The sequence below is a fragment of the Lepidothrix coronata genome, unplaced genomic scaffold (genome assembly GCF_001604755.1).
Source record: "Lepidothrix coronata isolate B3197 unplaced genomic scaffold, Lepidothrix_coronata-1.0 Scaffold85, whole genome shotgun sequence".
In the NCBI taxonomy this organism is placed as follows: Eukaryota; Metazoa; Chordata; class Aves; order Passeriformes; family Pipridae; genus Lepidothrix; species Lepidothrix coronata.
The window spans coordinates 2885939-2907354 of NW_016690265.1; the positions used below are offsets into that span (position 1 = coordinate 2885939).

The window sequence follows — 21416 nt, forward strand, 5'->3', positions numbered from 1 at the left end:
CAAATAAAGGTTTTGAACACATCCGTCTTGGAAAACCTAACCAGTTTCCCCCCAGTCACTGTGCACACTTCAAAAGAATATAAATTTCACACTTCCCTCTCCCAATGGTTTAACACACTGACAGCATGCATATTGCATTGGATTTCTAGTCAATGATACAGAAAGGCCTCCATGTACTTAAAATGGCACGATCCTCTGATTCTGCACCACTTGATCTGCAATCTGCTTGATTCTGCACCACCAAAATCCATAGGGGCCCTGCAATCACTTGTAATGGTCCAGAAAGAAGCACCAGGCAAAGCAAAGAGCTCTGAAATAGGGCAGAATTAAGGAGTACTGCAAAATTCCCTCTGAAAATCTCTGTACAGCAGTCTTACATGTATATATACTGTATAGATAATACTTGTATCACAAGCATGTTCAGTGTCACAGGCATTTAAGTTAAATATCTAAGCATATACCAGATGATATGCTTTGTAGTTCCTAAGCAGGCTGCAGTAGTTTGGCAGAAATGGTTCAAATGTCTCCATTTCAAAGGAACAGAGATAACACTACTATATAATTATGCATTGCTACATGTATAAAACACCAACGCTAATGTCTTACATCCAAAATCGAAGTCAACACAAGCACCTGGCTTAGATATTAATTAAAACATCCAAAGCTGTAATTTGCTGCTCGACCTTACCAAAATCTAAGCAAGAACCTTTACGGCTTTTGCTCAGAGAGTCTCAATAATCTCTATTGTTTTCCAAGTTGTCAGCCACCAATAGGAAACAAAAATTTTCCTAGCTAATAGGTATTCTTCTCTGCTACTTCTGATTTAATTATGTGGATCCACATAATTAAATACAGTACTTATCTTTGCCTTACGGATATTTTAGGATAATACAGTTTAAAATTAATTACCTGTAATCCTACAAAATAATCAGCTGTATATTTGATGTTACTCCATGAGTTAAAATACTTAGTTGGCTAAAAAGCTATAGAACTTTAGAGAGAAATTCACTGGGATGTGATCATATTCTGCTATAAGATGTTCTGTGTTCTTACAACAGGCACACAACTGCAGTACAAGATGCAACTATTTTAACAGAGGACTATTGAATCTATTTTCATGCCTTAACTATTGGTGATGGAGACTGGAGAAAGACTCCAGGAAAAAATACTCCTCCTCTTCCAGGGAGCAGAAACATTGATATCAAGTATCTCGTTCCATCTTCCTTTATAGGTTTCTGTGAACATTCTCACAGAGTAGGAATTGTAGTCTGATGAGTTAAAAAAAATCTGTGATAAGAAAAAAAAATAAATCTAGACAGCTCAGGTACTTTTAAAAGTAATTCAATTACCCTATATGAACAGCACACTAATTTGCATCTCATTGTTATTTTCACTCAGTGTATTTTTCATTCAAGAATATTACTAAAGGAATATAGTTATATATATATATATATATATAATTTTTTTTTGAGCCCAGTTCTTGCCAATATTTGAGTTCCTTCAATTCAGAGACTGCCAGAGATGGAATTTCTCATTACTTTTTGCTTGAATTTTTGCTCTGATAGATGCTATCTCACTAAGAACACTTTGCAAACTTTGTCTCCTAGACAACTGAAATCACATTTCTTAATGTTCCCTTGACAGATTAAATATAAGTCTTAAAGTATATCAGAACTTTTCCCAAAACTGAATATGAAAGAGCCTTTTCATTTTTTAAAGTTTGCATTGAAAATTGCAGTTATTGAACAAACAAGCATTTTACTAATCTCTTTTCAACCCCAGAACTAAGCTCACAGTAACTGAAAATTAAATGGACAGAGCAATAAACTGACTTCATTGATTTTCATTTTCCATGTTGCGAAATATAAGGAGTAAGCAAAAAGTAGAGATTAGAAGTCTATTAGCTTTTACATATCCTTTTGGCTTTAGTCAGTCAGTGGAATGCTGGTGAAAATATCTGTGATAGCCACATATTGGGAATAGGATATTTTAATGTAAATTTCATGGACTTTTTAAGTTTTGGTATGAATAAAGTCTTTTTCCCTTCTAACTTAGGTTTTGCTCCTCAATTCATGTTGTTGTGCTTTACTCAATGTTTAACAAAATCATAATCACTCAAAAAATCCCAACAAACCAAACATGTTGATTTGTCTATTTTAATTCTCAAATTTCAATATGAATATCACAAATGTACCTAAAAATAAGACTTCTAGACAGAAATACTAGCAAATCTTCAAGGGACACAAGAGGATGTGGTCTATATACTCAAAAAAGCTAACTTCAGAAACAGGTCCCCTCTGAACCACCCCTGACAGAGTTTACATTCTCCCTCAGGAGATGCTTCATCTCTAACAGACAAGAGGAGATTAATCTGGATAAACTATGTGAAAACTATTCTTACATCAAACTGTCATTGTGATATTCAGGGAAGGCAATAAACAGGTGAAAATTGGACACAAAACCCCACAAACCCTGTCAAATTATCTCTGCAGATTTCCAGGAACAAAATTTGCAGTTGGTATATAAATTTGAATTCTAAGAAAATAATGGGGTTTACAGATTTAGAAAACTTTTTTTAACACCCGAAGGGTGGATATAAAAACACAGGATGTAGAGATTCTTTAAAGATTCAGCTTAATTTCTCCAAAGTAGAAATCTTCTAAAGATTTCTGAAGACCTCAGCTAAGAAAAAAAATATTTTAATACTCTTTATACTTGAGCCAGAGCCCACATCTCCAATGGTAACCAAGACTGAAGTACTGTGGAAAGAGGTATATATAAAGTGATCCATCCTGTAAAAACAGATCCACAATATGAAAAACTGGTAGTCGTTTCTATTAGGTTAACAACTATCTGAGTATTGCATCACAACGTAATGAGAAAATGTAATAAGTCTAACTAACAGTAACACTGATGCTAATTAGAAACAGAATCTCCCAAATATAAACTCTAACTTTACCATTTCAGGCATCATCCAACCATAAGAAGATCTGAAATGCAATAAAATGATACTCAGGAAAAAGAAACTATCACAGAGATTAAAAGTTCAGAAAACTACTGTGAAATGAAAAACTACATTTAGTTATTTCATGGGTATATCAGGCTGATGAGAGGAAAATGCAGCTTGTGGTTAACTTAGCAAACAAATACACTTTTTTAAGCATTTATGAGTTCTTTTTCAGGCCTCTGATTTTCAATTCAGAAGAGATGCAGTTACAACTATCTTTTATTACTTGCCTTATTTTTCTTAGCAAAGTGTGGAAAGGTCTGAAGAGTTCAGACATATCTTCTGGTTTATGGTCCAAGTTTAATGGTCCCTCAGAGTAGACAACAAGGCCACTGTAATTCAAACACATGCATGAACACACACAAAAATGAGAATTTCATTACACAGAGCAACAACTGAATAAAGTCAGAAAAGCAATTGTACATAAACATTAGAACTATATTTAAGTTACATCTTGTTATCATATTTTTGTCTTATTAGACAATTAGTTAGAATTAGATGGTAACAGGGAAAAGTTCCCTTCCCCTCTGTCCACCCCTCCTTAAACATGGGAGAAAAAGCAATGAAAGAACATACATTTATTTCATTGCTGCAGCTGACTGATTAAAAAACCCAAAAGAAACCTATTATCAAGGAAGTTGGGGAAAGTCCACTAATTGAGAGACTGAAATGGCTTTTCCTTTTCAGTCTGAAAAACTTCTAGGCAAGATAGCTGACTCCTGAGCTCCTGTTTTTCTACCTCTGAGGTAAATATAACCTGGTATTGACATATGACAAAAAAAGAAAACAGATTTTCTAAATCACATAAAACCCTTCTTGATAATACCATCCTTCTAAATCAACTCAGCACTTGTAGAAATTTCCCTGGAAAGGTTAGTTCACAATCCTGAGAGCCTCCATGTACTTCACTGTAAGATACCTCAATGGCTCCTCCTGACCAAATCACTACTGCCCAATCCAGTCTGTGTGTCAGGGATTAAACAAAATTCACCTTCTTCACCATATCTGCTGCATTGTACCAAACTGTGTCAGAGAGCGGATTCCGCCCACACCAGGAACCACTCTACTTAAAACTGTTTAATCCTCTGCCCACTGCAAAAACAATGCATGTTTCTCAAAGGCAAATGGATCACACATTCTCACACTCAAGATTACATAGGTTTTCTTTTTCCCAGGCCATCCTCATCTTCCTGCCCTTGGAGTCAGTGCTCTGTTACTCAAGGTATTTCAAATGTATGTTTCTTTTCCTAAACTCAAAATACATGTTGCTCCAGCAAGCTATCGAGCATCCAAATCACCCAGAGTAACAAGGGACCCTTGGCTGACAAGACTGTCAAAGTCTCTTTGCTCCTCAGTTGTTCCCTAGCAAGCACCCTGTGAGACCATCAAAGACATAGCAGCAAAGCTGATGTCACCAGTTCTATGAACTCCACTTAAGAATTAAAAAAAAAATACCAGGGAATTAGGGTTTTGAGGGCAGGAGCAGGGGAAGAAGAGACAAGAGGGAGGAAAGTTGCTTCTTTTGCAAGTCACCTTTTTTTTTGGTGGCTTAAGACCAATCATCCTGTTACCAGGGATGCTTTTTTTTTTTTTTTTAATATGCTTCTCAAGCTTCAACAAGCAGGCTGCCATGAAGTGATGCAGTTATTGCTGACTCATGTCTTATGTTTTGCCTAAACAAATATTACTGCTTTGCTCAGTGGAAGCTTGAGGTTGCTCTCATCTAACTTCTACCTGATGCAAAGTCACTGTTCCTTTGGGTTTCAGGTATAGTTTGCTTTACAGAGTTTTACTCTCAGAAGAAATAAAAAAAGATAGAAATGGGCTAGAGCACTACAAAATAAAAAAGGTTATGAAATGGCTTCTGTACACATATAAGATTTGAAAGAGTTCTGAATATAGTTGTAGCATGGAAAGAACTAAAAATTGTGAAAAAGTGTGTCTTTATACTTCTTATGTGGTTCAAAGTGCACCGACACCTGTTGAGATAACAGACAACATGCACTGTATAACATGAGTATGATAAACTGATGTCTGAAAAGAAACCTTAGACAAAAATGGCCCTGAAAAGTATTTCTGAAAAGACTGAGTGGATCCAGCACTTCTCCTTGCCCAGATCCTTCCTTCTCATGAGGACACAGAGTCACAACCTGACAACCGTGTATTGCATCCATTTTGGCTTTACAGGTTTCTCCATTCACAGTCCAAATGAAAGGTTTAAGTTTCTTCCAGACAACACTGCATCTGGATGGTGCAGTTTTGCTCTGGAACTTCACATGGAAGTGATTTATTTGATTTATTTTCAAATCACTGGATAATTAGGAGCAGTTAACTTTTTCTCTTCTCCTTCTCTATCCTTCTTTGTAATTTGGGATAGATATGGTCTATTTTCCAGAGAGCCCTTGGTTTTCCATTTAGTCATGATGTGTTCCTCTTCTCTGTGTCTTGCAGCAGCTTCAAATTGAGTTCTCACATTCCTGTTGTCTTTCAATAATCAGATTATTACTGTTATTATTTTTAGAATGACAGTTACAGACAATATCCTATTTAACAGGAAAAACAAGCCACAGGGATTTCCTGAGGAGAAGAGTATTATGCTCGGGATTTGAGGTTTCTTATTCTCCTCAATTGTACTATTTATATTAGCTAACTTTAAAACATTCACAATGGTAAAATATTAAAAATATGCTGGCTTTACTCCAGAGAAGCTGTTGTCTTAGTAAGTCACAAAGACTATTACAAAAAATGCGTCTGATTTGTTCAATATTGCAAAAACTGCATGAAGCGAAAACATTGCTACAATTTAGTTGTCTTAAGTGGTCAAAACAGGACAGAAATCTACACAAAAGTTACACATGTTAATACTTTCCTTGAAGAGAATTAAGCCTAACTCAGTGGTTCCAATGCAGTTTGCCATGATAACTTCTTTTGAACCCAGAGTCATTGAGAAAAATACATAAATCTTACTGAATACTTTTGGTTTTCAAGACTTGTATCCTGAAGTCATACTATTTTTGAGTGACACAAAATATGTGCTTTCAAAAAATATTTCTGAGAACATGACATTCCAAAGACTGATGTTCCTAATTTTTAAATTTTGCTGGAGGATGTCTGATCAATTGTTCCTACTTTCTATATTTAGAGATCTAACATTTTTTTTTTGTCTTGATATTCTACATGAAACTGGTAATCATTTGTACTAATTTAAAACATAATCCTCCTCTTAACTTTTTTTAAAGACAGTACAAGTAAACTCAGGTGAAAGAAAATATGTCAAAATTCTGAACGTGTTTTTTCAAATCTTCAATAAATCTTTAAATGAGGCAGAATGGAGAATAGTTAAAAAATTACTTACCATACAATGGCTAATCTTGGAATTGTAAACATTAAAGCTGGTTCATAGTCATCTATCATATCTTGAGTGAGGTATCCAAGCCTTAAGGCTCTAAGCAGAAGAATAAAATGATTTAGTAAGAGATCAAACTCTTGAAGAATACATTTCACTAGGAAAAAAAATTGAAAAAATTGTTATAAGCCAAACCAAACTGATAGTATTTAACTTCTGAACTATTTTTGTACAATCTAAACTATGTATATAGTCTTATATGTATATAGACATATATACATATGTCTATGTGTATATGTAGTCATTTGTATATAGTCTTATATGTATCCTATATATATAAACTGCTTTAGTCTTACTTTAAAAAAATAGCATAAGAAAAAATTAATGTAAGAAAAAAAATCCCTTAATGCTTTTACAGTAATCCAACCCCAAATTTAGTTTTATGCCATGTTCCCTTTTTTCTTTTACTATGTCAAGTCAAGCTTCAGCTTGCTGCTGAAAACCACTACTGAGAGTTTTTCAACTAAGAGAAACATTTTTGAAGTAAGGGGAAATAGGAGAATGTATTTGGTTTAATTTTCAAATACAAATTGCTCTAATCATCTAGGCCATTCCCCCCTAAACTAAAAAAAAACCAAACCCAACACAGTTCTACACAGTGACTATTACTGAAGTCTCGGGGGGTTCAATCCCTGTTCACTGAGGAGCTGGACTCAATGCTCCTTGCAGGTCCCTTCCAACTCAGAATATTCTGTGATTCTGTGATTTAATATTTGGGGGAAGCTTTGTTGCCCTCAAATAGCTTCTCAAACGTCTTAAGCCCCTTCTAGACTAAACCCCAATCTGATTAGAATTTTCATTTGGCTACGTTTTCCAGGTTTCTTCACCATTTCCCAGTTTCCTCAAGTTTCATACCATCCTCAAATTTCCTCTCTGATATGTCCATAGCGGTGCTTAAGGTAACGCTTAAAACCACACACTAGCCCTGCTTTTGGTCCCCAAAAGAATGGAAATAACTTTTTCTTATTCCTTGTCAGAACTCTCCTGGTCAATACTGCTGGTGGTGGACAGAACACAACACAGAGCCAGCCCTGTTTGGTACCAACAGTAGATGGACACACCAGACTGTGGCCCACTCTCATGCCCTGTTCCTTCCTACAGCCCACTGCCAGATTATCTGAAACTGCAAATGAAAATCCATCTTATTCCTCTTACTGGGCAAATACAGAATCACAGAATAGTCAGGGTTGGAAGGGACCTCTGGAGGTCATCCAGTCCAACCACCTTGCCAAAGCAGGCTCGCCCAGAGCAGGTTACACAGGAACACATCCAGGTGGGTTTGGAATGTCTCCACAGAGGGAGACTCCATGACCTCTCTGGGCAGCCTGTTCCAGTGCTCTGACACCTTAAAAGTAAAGAAATTCTTCCTCATGTTGAGGTGGAACTTCCTGTGTTGTAGTTTATGGTCATTGCTCCTTGTCCTGTCCCTGGGCATCACCAAAAAGAGTCTGGCACCATCCTCTCGATACCCGACTTTCAGACACTTAGAGGTATTGATGAGATCCCCTCTCAGTCTTCCCTTCTCCAGACTCAGCAGGCCCAGCTCCTCACAGGAGAGATGTTCCAGACCTCTTATCATCTCTGTGGCTCTCCGCTGGCCATGTATACGTAGTAGCTGAGTATGTGTACACGTAGCAGCTCTCTGACTGATGGAAGGTAATTCCTCCTACTTGCGACCTTTTTTGAATTGTAATCCTGTCTTTCAAAGTGCCTGAAACACCTCTGATCCTGGTGTCATCTACAGATAGTGGCAGTGTGCTCTGTCCTCCTCCATTCCTTAATGAAAGAGTTGACCACACCAGACCCAGGGTTGGCTCCACAAGTTCTCCTCATGTGACAGTAAAACACACTTATTCCAAGGGTGTTTTACAGCCAACTGAAGTCTAATAATTCCACTCAGAATAAGGTTCACTAGTTTCCTCTTAAGAACAGTGCTGCACTGTTCAAAATCCCACTAACGCTGAGTATTTCACCTGCTGTTCCCCTCTACTGCCCACCTGCTAGGCTAGTTAATCTGTCACAAGAGGGAAGAAAAAAAGTTGTTCAACAGAGTACATTTCAAATTCACACTTTTCTTTGCACCTCATGCTTCTGAAAGAACTTATGAATTCCATTTTTTTCATCATCTCTTCATACATATAGAGTCAAGCTCCAGTCCTGTAAGACTTTAAAGAGCTTTTACCAGTTCTTTCTGATAATCACTAGAGGTTAACAACTATTTGAAACACCTCCCCATGTATTCTTGCATGAAATATCATTAAGTCTTGATGCCTTAAACAGCTCTAACTTACCTATATATCTATAACTAGGCATACGAACAATATTGTTATTGTTGGATTATTAACTTTCGTGTGTTTTTTTTTATCTAGAAAACAAAAAAGCACAGGCTTGTGCCTGGCAAGCATGCTTAATACTTTTTAACTTTGTACTTGGATACTTACTAGAAAAGCAAAATACCAGGTGTTTTGTTTTTCTTCAAGACAACAATAAAAGTATTTCTATAAAAGCTCAGATCTAGCCCTTAACTTACCTCTCCACAGTTTCACAGAACAGTACGATTACCTCTTGCTGGACATAGTATTCTTTTGGAGACTTCACAGGTACCATGGCCGACACGTAACTACAAAGAAGATAACATACCACTGTTTTACATGCCTTAACAAAAAAGATTACAAATGAACCCAAACCTAGGACAAATCTTCTTAGAAACCTAACCTTTCCTGTACTATTTGGTATTTATTTTGACAGCATTCACTATGAAAACTGTACAGTGTAAGAATCTATAAGAAATACAGCCAAATTTCTCATTGCAGACTGAGGCAGTGGAATTGAGTAGTAAATTCAGTAGTAATTCAGCAATATAATTGCACACATTCAGCTATTAGAACTCCATACTGAGGGGTATATGGAGGTTGATCCTAGAAGGATCTTTATTGCCATATCTTGAAGACTGAGTAGTTTACTCTGCATTTCCTTAAGAAACTCACTAAAGCAAACATTTTATCTAGAAAGGTTTTACCTGAAATTAGACTAGTGACATTTCAGTTACCCACAGAAGACAATATATGACACTTAAGTTTTGGCCTCATTTCTACATGCAATTACCTGCAGAAGCACTGATTCAACAAGGGAAGGAACACGGGTAAAAGTTAAATGGGTTTCTATCACTGTACTACTTAATTAGTCATTTCTGGAATACAATTAACACAGAAAGGGAAGAAGTTGTTTGCAAAACAATTGTAAAGAAAAATGCTACATGCATAGAGTTGGTACTGACAGGCCAGAAACTGCACAGGCACTGCCAAGAATCAGTTAATGATTGTCATCGGTGTCTGCACTCAAAACCACACTTAAAAGCACTTTTTCAGGCAATGTTTTCAATTAAAATGTTTTTTCAATGTAACAGAATAATAATGTTCTTTCTAACCAGAAAAAGATTGCTTACCTGAATAAAATAATTCAAGGGAATATGTGTATTGAGGAAGGGCAAAGAGTAATGGGAGACAAGACAGGTTATTCCCAAGAAAATTTAAAAGACTACTCAGTTCTAAGAAACATGTTCTACTGAAGTCAGGAATGACTGTACTATATTAGGTCCATAAATAATCTTGCTCATTATCTTGTCCATGGCCAGCATCACAAGCATCTAACACACAGGCAGGTAGCTGGCTTAAACTCTGAAGGACAACGCAAGACTTGGTCAATGTGACCTTTGATGCAAAAAGCAGTTACTTTTCTCACCCCAAAAGCAGTTATTTTTATTTTTGCTATAAACCTCCAAGTCATTTTTCAGTCTCAAGTTTTCAAATCAATGAGTTCCTGTGTTTAATTATTGCTTATGTAAAAACACTTCCTTCAGCAGAATTCAATTTGCCTTGTTAAATTCACTGGGTGCATCTTGCCTGTAACTCTAAGCACAAGAGAACAAAACCTCATAGTCTCTAGAATATTTCCTATCATTCTTTTCTTTTTAAACATCTCATATTTGTTGCCTTTTCTATGACAAAAAAAACATTAAGAGAAGAGATTTATGGTTTCCCTTTGTGTCTTGGAAATTCTCCCTCAAATGCCATATGCCAGTATGCAAATTGAAGATTATAGTTTAGCTGGAGAGAGCAAATGTTGATTGCTAAAAAGCTATTTAGTTTTCTTTTCATTATTGCTACACTGAAAGGAAAAATCTAACAATACAACAAATTACTAGAGAATTCAAACACCATGATAAAAAAATTATACTTTTTCCATTAAGCAAAACCAGAACAAAACAGCCAACTTCCAAAAACCAACAAGCCACACAACAGCTGCGGTGGTCAAGCCAACGCTCACAACCCACTTACTTCAGCTCTTTTACCTTAATTCAAACTCAGCAAAAAGGACATCAAAATGCTTGAGTGAGTCTTTCATTTTTTCTGTGTAGAGGTTCAAATCCCTTAAGGCCTGGTCACGAATGATGTTTCTGACTTCCTCTAGGCTTCGGGTCAGATCCTTGGCCAACGGCCTCATAGCCATACTCTCAATTTCACGATTCATAATAATCGAACCAGCAGCCAAACACTGTGAAATACATGAAGAGATAAAAATATTAGGTTTTACAAAGTTACTTTTGTATTTAAAAACAAAGCACAAGATGTGCTACTTAATACTTTGAACAAGGGCAGTAATTAGCCCCAGTTGGCTGCAAATTATTAAACAAGTGAAAGATTTAAGACTGGTATGTCAAGAGTCATAAGCTTTCATGTAAAAGGTTAGGGAGCAGCTCAGCCAAGGAAATGTGAGAATGGGGGGAGGTTCAAGTGCAATAAGTGCTGACAGAAGAACTTAAAGCTATTCTCCCACTAGTTAGGCAATAAGCACTGGCAGAATATATACTCCATGTACACAAGGATTGCCTGCATTAAAGGAATGTGAATCCAGCAAAATTGTGATCCATGGCCTGTTCTGATTCAGGTTAGACTGCTCCATTTTGTAAAATAAATGTATTCCTAATAGAAAGAACAGAAAGTCTGCAACTGTGATGTCTTTTACAACAAAACTGGTTACACTGGCTATCAGAGCACAGAGCCAGTTACACCAGTATTCTGCTTCCCACAGAAACAGTGATTATATTTTACAGGAAAGAATATAAAAACCAGGTCACTGAGTGATTCTTCCCTTGCAGTGTCTGGAAAGCAGCTATTTAAGAGACTTCTTGCCCCAGGCATTATACACGGACTCCTTCTGACCAGCTGACAAAGACATTAAAAGTAGATTTTTACTGTAACACATTAATAAAACTTTTCAAAAATCCTGCTGTTAAAAACAACTGCTGGCTTTTTTCCTTTATGGATACATTTGGAAGACAATGAGCACCGCTATAAATCATACTTGCTGTATTAATGGAAATATTTTTATTAAATGAAAATAAATAAGGTGGTTCTAGTCCCCTCACTTTTTTTAATCTCCACTTGCAGCTATATCCCTCCCCTCTCTCCTGTGCTCCTGCGGATGGGAGGTATTTCTACAGCTCTGTAAGGAGAACCTGCAATCCCAGCCCTTTCTCAGCAGCCTGATGCATTGATTTGTGTTTTAAGGGCACTCAGAGGAGATCACGTTCTTACTTTTTATGAGTCAAAGCAGTATTTGTGGGAAAGTATGGATAAGGCAAGTCCTACCTGTTGATAGGTACTCTCAGTCTGATAACTCAGTGATTGCACTGACAAGGACACAAGTGTATTCTCAAAGTCCACACAGTCTTCTTGCTACATGAATTTACAGGAGGACAGTGCCTACAGCAGTAGGAGTTAGAATTACATCATCACTGCATATGTTACTTTTGCTGAAACCAATAGGTGTCTCCAGCCTGATGGTTAGATTTGGAGACAGTGAAAGTTTGATTTGGGAAGAGCAAAGGCATTAGCTTATACAACACAGTGAATGAAGGGAGAGGTGTTTTTTCTGTTAAAAAATACTGCCTCAGTGATTCCCTCAAAGAATGCAAGATGCCACTACACTGGCTGGCACTTTCCCTGTGTGTTCACTGTTGTAATCCCAGATTGTTAGTCCCTTAGAGTAAGAAAAGGTGATGGGATTCACTGGGATTCGTAATGGATGGTTGTACAAAAAATGACCCCAGCCAACACAGCAGACTCCCAGCAGTCTAAAACACACGATGGTGCCACCTGGATGATGGCAGTGACTGACACATGACAATGAGAAGAAAAACTGCTGGGGTTTTTGATGAGGACAGGGTTGCAAACCACTGACACACCAAATTAATTTTGTAAATTCTACCTGAGACTTCCCTGACTCAGAGGAGCCTACAATTAACAACTGTGAAAAGCAAGTTTCAGAAGCAGAACATAAGGAGGCACACTGGACTGAACAAGACAGGAACTCTTCATGGAGAACGTGCACTTGAAAAAGAAAAGAGGAACTGGTAGAGAAAAGAATGGATAATAACAGGAGCCCAAGGATTGCTTTAAATACAGGAGAGGTAAAGCTGAAAACAGCACCATAATGTGCTGTAGTGTAGTGAGATGTCCAGACTACTGCCCCCTTAAGTCTCAAAAATCCATGAAGCCTTAAGTCTCCCTCAGGCCAGCAGAACTGAAGACATTAGGTTTATCACTAAAAATGCCACAATGATTTATTTTTCGTTTTAGCCAACAGACATCAGTACTAATGAATAAATATCTTGCATAACACATCCTTTTTTCTGACACTTCAGACTCCCCTTAGTTAAAATAATTAAAGCTTATTCACTAAAACAATGCCTTGTTCCTACAGATTGCTGTAGAAGCAAGTCTTTGAGAAAAACCAAGAGAAGTGGACTTCATTGTTTTGTACAGGAACGATTATATTTTTAGCATGCACATGAAACAAGCAAATTATGTGCAACAAATGACAGCTCAAAGTTACATACATTTAGTATGAGTTACAGCATAACACAGCCATTAAAATCAAGTGAGAGCACGCACTTGTATTTGTTGGAGATTAACTTTCATACTGATAGAATTCCCTAATATACTTTTGTTTCTAAGATTTTCAAAACATGAGACACAAGATGGCCCATCAGGATTAAAAAAAAAAAACCAACTAAAAATCTAGAATATTTATCAGATGCTAAGAATAGTTTTTAAGAGGTGGTAATAATGACAGCACACAATTATGAAAATAAATTGCTGTTAGCTCAACCAAAGCCTAAACCTTAAAGAATTCCCTTCCACTGAGCGCCCACAGAAAGTTCTCACAAATATTTACTTTGCTCTGCAATTATATTTAAAATTTTCAGAAAAGTCTCAAGATGTGGCTTGTGGTGGCTTCATGCCACCAAAAAAAGAGTGTCTATTAACCCCAAGCAACAGAAATATGACAGACTTACCTCTGCTCCAAACCAGAGCTGTCCTGCAAGGTTGTCATGGCGTATTTCCTCAGGAAACTTAACACAAAAGTCTCGGTTGGCCCGTTCGTGTGGAATGCATTCATCCATGATCTGATTTATGATGTTCAAAACATTATCCTGAAGCAAAATATAGGATAGATGTATACTGTTCCCAAAGAAAACTCACAACATTTTTTTAAACTTTTAATAGGATTTATTAGTGAGGCATCAATTAATTAAGTTAGATAGAAAATGCAGTATTTAACTCTCATGGTCTTCATATATGCAGAGAAAACAGAAAATAAGACTGCTCAGAAAGAAGAGTACCAAACTTCAACCTTCCTAATTTTCCTAGAAACTGTTTCTCAGATTAATTGCATTTACCTTCAACTACTTTACTGGGACTTCTAATGGGAAGGCACGATTTAAAGAACTCGTTAGTACTTCAGCCATTTCTCTCCAAAATATCAGTAAATAAACTAGAAGTACAAGTAAATTATGCTTCTTCCATTTCCACCCACCAGCCCCAATGATGTGCACTTCGTTATTCCCAAAAAGAGCACCTGACAGATTACCCTGAAGTTGCTAGAAACTGGGTTATACTGGCACCATTGTGGCTGAATAGACTTAAACACATCCTAGGAATCCAGAGCAGGCAGTTTCCACACTTGAGTCCCCAGTGGGCAAGGGCTGGCACATTTACCTGCCACCCAGCCATCCAGGAGGATAAGAGGACACTGCACAAGTCAGAGTGTTAATAACTGCTCTGATCTACATCTGCACCAGGACAACCATCAAAAGACCTATAAGTAGTTTCTTGATATGCAGTAAATAATCTGTATTCATTTATTTGAAAAGATAATTTTCACATACCCCTGCTGGGAACCGCATGGAATTTGATTAACATAATAAAGGTAGACCGAGAGCACGAAAAAGGCTGAGTGCTTTCATTAAAGACATTTTGTCTGTCTCATGCTTCTTCCACTATTTACAGAAATCATGTTCTATTTAAAATATTTTTCAAGCAAATCTGTCTGTACAAAACTGTTTAACAAACAGAAGTGCTTTAAGTCTACACCCCACTGTTTTATTTTCCTTTGCATGTAAAGAATAATAGAAGACAGGAATTTTGAAGAAATCTGCCCTGTTAGTGTGTTCCCCATGGAGAAAGACAAAACCTACTTAACTACAAGAAATTATTCACATCTTCTGCAATTTCTGTGCAGACTGCTGCAACTGCTGTTGCTACAAAATAATCTAAACATTAATGCTGTAATCACAGTTGTCTTCTACCAAAATAAATGAATAAATTAACCACTGGCAATATTTATTAAACATTGGTATAAGGTACTTGATGTATTAACAATTAAAACATTTTTACATTAAAGTATTTTTTGCAAGGCTGTAATGAGATAAGTTTCATTTCAATAAAGTTGTTAAAAACAAACAAACAACACCCCATATGTTTAAAAGACACTGGTACATATAATATTCAACCACCTCCTCTAGAAACAAATCTGAAAATCAAATGCTCCCTTCCTTCCATTTCTTAATTGGTGGTATTGAGTATACCTCTCTCACTGTTATTTAAGCTAGGTCCAGCTGGGGAACCAAAATATTTTCAAAGCAGGTCCCATAAGAAAAACAACTCCTAAACTACTTAGCTCCTACCCAAAGTTACAGAGCAAAAATTGAAACTGAGGATAAAAAACCATTTAAATTGTAGAAGGGCATGAGTCACTCATGATGTATTTTAAATCAGTTATTACTGATCTATTTTAAGACCAGATGCTTTGCCTGCAGCTCCCACTTTATGACCAGAGCAATACAAGTTGGTCTTTTTCGTTAGGATGAAAAAGCCAGATTCCTGTTTTCAGACAATTAACAAAAGTTAGCAAAGACCTTTTAGCATTGGAGAGATACAGTGGTAAAAAGTAATCCTAACGGTTAAATTTTACAAAAGTTTCGAGAAATACCAAGAAATATTAAGGCAGGGAACTCTGAGAAAGATTCTATTCAAATCCAATTACATATATCAGATTTGAAATAATCCAATTACATTTTATTTTAGGACAAGATATTCCAATTTATTTTACTTGCCACCAAACTTCAATATGGGGAAATGCAATTTTTCTCTTGCTTTTCTTCTAAAAAGCTATACAGAATAGGATGAAAAGCTATATTGAAAAGCTTTGCTCCTCAAATTTTATTTTACTTTAATGGCTTATTTTTTAAATGCAATCTTATTTGACAGCAGTTACAAGACAGACTAAATTCCCCTTTCATAATCACCTCCATACATACTCAAAATTCCTGGTATATCAATGAACATTTTATGCAAATGAAGTAAAGCAAGAGGACCCTTACCCAGTAAGCAACTGTTCCATGGTTTTGTTCTGTTTCTCTAATCATTACACCTGTTAAAAAGTACTAAGATGCCGCCTAAATCATCTCAGGAGATAATTATTACAAGCATCGTGAAACGTTATACCTTAATGCATTTAAATCAAATATTGCAACTAAAGGCAACAGGACATAATGAAGATAATTCCACTTTTTACAATAATACTAATTTTTCAGTATATCATTTGTTTACCACCTAAATGACATTTAATATTCTTCCTCATTTCTTCAACATTCCTATAATCTCTAGATGTCTCTGCTCCAGAGCACCCAAGATCTACCAACACATCTCCACACCTGCCGAACTTTGAGTCAGGTTTTTTTTTAAATAAAACTATTTTTAGCATGTGCAGTACTAGTAAGTTAAACCACAGGTAATTAGAATTTTAATGTATGCTTCCCAATGGAGACAAATCCCAACAGCTCCATCTCCAGTACCAGCTGTTTGTAAAGAGTTATCTGGCTTCACATGGGCAGCTGGTCACTCTGTCAAAAAAGCTAAGAGAAAAAGCCAATTAAAAAGATGGCCATCTTTTCCTGCACAGTCTAGTGGGGATACTGGAAGATTAAGGAAAGAACAGTTGATGGAACTTTGCTATACAGTGTACGAATGCTGAAAGATTTCTACAACGTGAATTGCTTTTGCTGTTTTAAAACGTGCAATTTCCCAGGTTCTCTGCTGTTCTACAAGATTTATTTTATCCTCCTACAGAAAAAAAACCCAAATCAACAATTCTCCATTTCTTTCCTTCCCCTCTTCCATTCTTCTTATGGCACCCAGAGCAGAGCAACTTCAATAAGAAATCTGGAATATTTGCTCCCATAATAATTTCAAATTTCAGCTGCTTTGAAACTGGAAGGATGCCAGCCAGTTTAGACAGACTATCCAAGACATTGTAAGCAAATTAGTCTTTTCTTTAGAAGAGCTTTAAGAAACATTCAATTTATTTAATTACAGCATTCTGCTTTGTAAGCTAATAACGAATGGGTTTGGATACGTGGTAGCACTGAAATTTTGCTCTAATTTAAGCAACAGAAATCAATTACTTGGAATTGAAGTAGTAAATCTTTCACTTGATCCATCTTTCTACATAAAAGCCTCCGGATTTTAATGTATCCTTTGGTGGCTTTATGTGTTATCTTCTGGTTTATTTGCACACCGGGATGTGCACAGTTTCGGTTCAGATGCTCTGTTGAGGCTTTACAGAAGCACAACAGGCAGCTGCTGCAGAGATTCTGCTTTGGGATTTACTCCAACCTCCCCATTTCCTGGAAAACACAGCTCAGTGTTTCACATAACAGAGAGCACTTATATTTCATTTAGATAGGAAAGATAATGAGTGGTAGTGAGACAATGTATGTAGTTAGCCACAGCAGAGGACAAAAAGTTGGTTTATTTTTGGCCTGGCAGTAATTGGCCATATACTCAACTATCAGAGCATAAAGGTAACATCAATTGCTGTATTAGCTTCCAGAATAGGTACTAAAAAAATGCCAATAAATTCATCTTACTTATACTATAAAACATACATTTAGATCAACAAAAGGAAGACTTATCTACCCTTCTGTACATGTCCTTGATAACACTTATGCTGCTCTTCCACTCCATTAAATTTAATACAACTTTTCTGAGGCCTTTTGCAAGATTTCTTCAAAGGAATATAACTTCCTTTGAGGAATTAATGTTCAGTACCTCTATAATATCCATTTTTTGAATTATCAGTAAAATCTAGCCAAGGCAACACAGTCTGTGATAGTATCTACAGGAGCTTAAAAGATGGCATTTTAGCCGCTTCATTAAAATGTCCTTCACATTTTTTCTTGCAGAACTCCTTCAACATCACCTTATGACCAAGAGAAGCCACTGATGAACACAAATTAATGCCAAACATAAAGAAAGATCTTATTGTAATTAAAGCAATTAGCTAGTATTCAAGTTTTTATGGGCTACTTTCATTAACAGAAGAAACCCATTATAAGGTGTCCTACTCTCTGATGTAACAGGATTTCAAAGGACACACAGAAGTCCTGGCTTCAGAACCCAGCAGGGTCTCTCCAGACAGCTATTCCACATCCCAAGTTTCTCCACAGGCAGCAGAGAGTTCTATGGCTTTCCCTCCAGTCCATCTTGCCCAGATTCCAAAGGTGCTTTCAGACTCTTTTTGCCTCATCAGCTAATTGACTTTCCCACTGGCAACACAGCATCATAGAATCACCTAGGTTGGAAAAGACCTTTCAGATCATCAAGTCCAACTGTTAACCCAGCACTGCCAAGTTCACCACTAAACCATGTCCCCAAGTGTCACATCTACAAGTCTTTTAAATCCCTCCAGGGACAGTGAGTCAGCCACTGCATTGGACAACCTGTTCCAATGCTTCATTCCCATTTTCATGAAGGAAGTTTTCCTCATATCAAACCTAAACCTCCCTGGTGCAACTTGAGGCCTTTCCTCTTGTCCTGTCACTTGTTACTTGGCAGAAAAGACAGACCTCCACCACACATCAGCCTCCTGTCAGGTAGTTCTAGAGAGCAGTAAGGTCCCCCCTTGAGTCTCCTTTTCTCCAGATTAAGAAAACCCAGTCCCCTCAGCCACTCCTCACAAAATCTGTGCTCAGCCACACTATATCTGACACAGGCCAGGATGCCATTGGCCTTCTTGGCCACCTGGGCATGCTCTGGGTCATGTTCAGCTGCTGTTGACCAGCACCCCCAGGTCCTTTCCCACTGGGCAGCTTTCCAGCCACTCTGCCCCCAGCCTGTAGCACTGTAGGGGGTTGTTGTGTCCCAAAGTCAGGACCCAGCACTCGGCCTTGCTGAACCTGAGACCACTGGCCTTGACCCATCGATCCAGCCTGTCCAGATCCCTCTGCAGAGCCTTCCTGCCCTCCAGCAGATCAACTCTCCCACTCCACTTAGTGTCATCTGCAAGCTTATCGAGGGTGCAGCTCTGATGCTCCACTTTCTAAAGTAACTTAGGATTGTTCCACGTATGAACTTTGGGAAGTAGCTCCTAGTTTAACCTAGTTCACTACAGAGTAGTACCAAAATTCACCATGAAAAGGCAACTCTAGCAATCTAAATTCTGTACTGCCCCAGACTTGCAACAACAACTCTCAGCAAATAAAAGAGGAATCCCCATTCACAGAGGGCAGAATGAAGGAGATGTAATCATGAATTACTGCCATCTTTGCCTTGCCTTCCCCTGCTGCAAAGTGAAAACACCCTGCATCCTCAAAACACTGTGCTGAGCTGGCATGGAGCCAGCTTTCTTCCCTATGGTTCTCTGCTGTAAATTAATTCCCTGACCTGCAGTGCACAGCATTTTCATTCCACTCTGTCCACAGTCTTAGATAACAGGCAGTTTCTCAGAATGACCTATTTGATCCATATGAGCAAGTGGAAACACATGAAAAAACTTGTTAACATGGGAAACTACAATTTACAACTACAGTACTAAACACTACTGGGATCCTTTTTTTCAAAGAAAAAATATCTTACAATATTAATTACTCCCTACATAAGATCAAACATGAAACACAGATAGGAAATAAAATTCCTGTTAGTTGATGGAGTTGTATTGATGGCTTGACTTACAGTCAAGCATTTTATATTTTCTAATCATCATGCTAATTATTCTATAGTGACCAAAAGTTTCCCAACAATGATGAAGAAAAGCTGCTAAACAGACAAGATTTAAAAAGATGCAATTAATTATTTTATTTTCTGATTAGAAATGTTTAATTCTGCACATTTGTCTTCTACCCAACTATAAAACATTCCATTGGTCACTTGACATTACTGGGTGGGAAAAGGTAAATCTAAAATTTCTATTTTTGGCTCAAGTCTAACAGACTAAAATCAACTTTTCTGATACTTATAGGTTATTTAGTGTACTTAGAACAATTACATTCAAATTAATTTCCTTCATTTACAGTGAAGTATGGTGAAAGCATATGAAAGGGTTGACAAGTCTGCCTGTCTGTGAAATAAATGTTACAAGCTTTCACTCAATGGCACACCCAAATAGCAAACAAGTACCTGACACCAACTGTGTGAAGATGCCAGGCAGCACAGAGAAGACATCTGCTGGAGCACTGCAACTCACACAAATAATCATTACTAAGAGTAATGAAATGACAAATGGTGCAATCAGTTATAAACCAACTGAACTGGAGATGAAACTCTGGAGGAAAACCACTCAAATTTACAAGCTCTATTATGATAGATAAAAAGTACAGTAGAAATGTGCATTGTCTCTGATTAAAGCTTAATCTTGACATCATCACTTTAGAAAGGCTTTCCTGAGTTTCACTTTCTTTATTAAACTGGCAGTGTCCCCACCTAAATTAAATTAGAAGACATTGCATAAAAAAGAATAATTTTCTTTGAATAAGGCTTAGCTCACTCTCCTGTCAGTCAACTGCCTAATCCTTCTGGCACAAATTTCTGCCTTTCCTACATCTGCATAAAGTCTCTTAAATATAGAACTTATGAGAATTTTTCTAGAGTCCACCAGTTCTATTTCAGAAAAAGCCTCAAAAACAGACACAATTCAGAAAACGAGCATGCTTCCCTCCTCACCACAGATCAATGGGTAACGTCCAAGTGTTCCCACACAACTGAACGGGTTGGAGAATCTGCTTTTTGTTTTTACCTCTTCCCTCTTCTCTTAAAAAATATCTTTGTCTGCTAGAGTTTCTAAACTTTGGGAACATGAAAGTTTCTTTCAGTCAACTTCTTCCCTTGATCTCAACAATTACCTTGCTGTCTCCTTCACTGACCTCTACTAACATAACTAATATAATGTCTCGAGAGATGCAAATTAAGCAGGCAAGAAAGACTTGGCCATTACTTTAGCTAAAAGTACTCCTGGTGCAATCCACACTGTTTAACCTCCATATCAATTAACAAAATAACATCAGGAATAGATTCTGGCTAACTTCTAACCAATCATTAGGCTTCAGAATCCAGCAGGGAGTTTTCTACAGTTTTGGCTAATTTGTCTCCTTTAATGAGATCTATTTCTGCCTAATTCTACAAGAAAATGTTCTTCAGTGGACAGATGCAATCAAACATGAAAACATGGCACCTCTGAACTGCCTCATTGTTCACAGTGATTATGGTACATACTCCCAGTTTGCTCTTGTCAAGAATGTTAATGATACAATTAGTATTTCTCAGATAACTCACTGCCAATCCACTACAGCACTGTCCTCTGAGTTCTTTAACAGCTCTTCAC

General features: G+C 37.2%; 1 protein-coding gene across 5 annotated transcripts in view; it reads right to left on the reverse strand.

The window, feature by feature from the left end:
• Window positions 1-21416, reverse strand: part of ZFYVE28 (zinc finger FYVE-type containing 28) — a 152455-nt gene that overhangs the window by 49525 nt on the left and 81514 nt on the right. For all 5 annotated transcript variants that reach the window (XM_017820793.1, XM_017820792.1, XM_017820791.1 and 2 more), the window contains exons 3-7: window positions 13774-13911; window positions 10765-10967; window positions 8944-9033; window positions 6363-6452; window positions 3238-3339 (exon numbers count right to left, since the gene is read on the reverse strand). In XM_017820793.1, the coding sequence (XP_017676282.1) occupies window positions 3238-3339; window positions 6363-6452; window positions 8944-9033; window positions 10765-10967; window positions 13774-13911 (623 nt within the window). The remainder of the gene's footprint in view (window positions 1-3237; window positions 3340-6362; window positions 6453-8943; window positions 9034-10764; window positions 10968-13773; window positions 13912-21416) is intronic.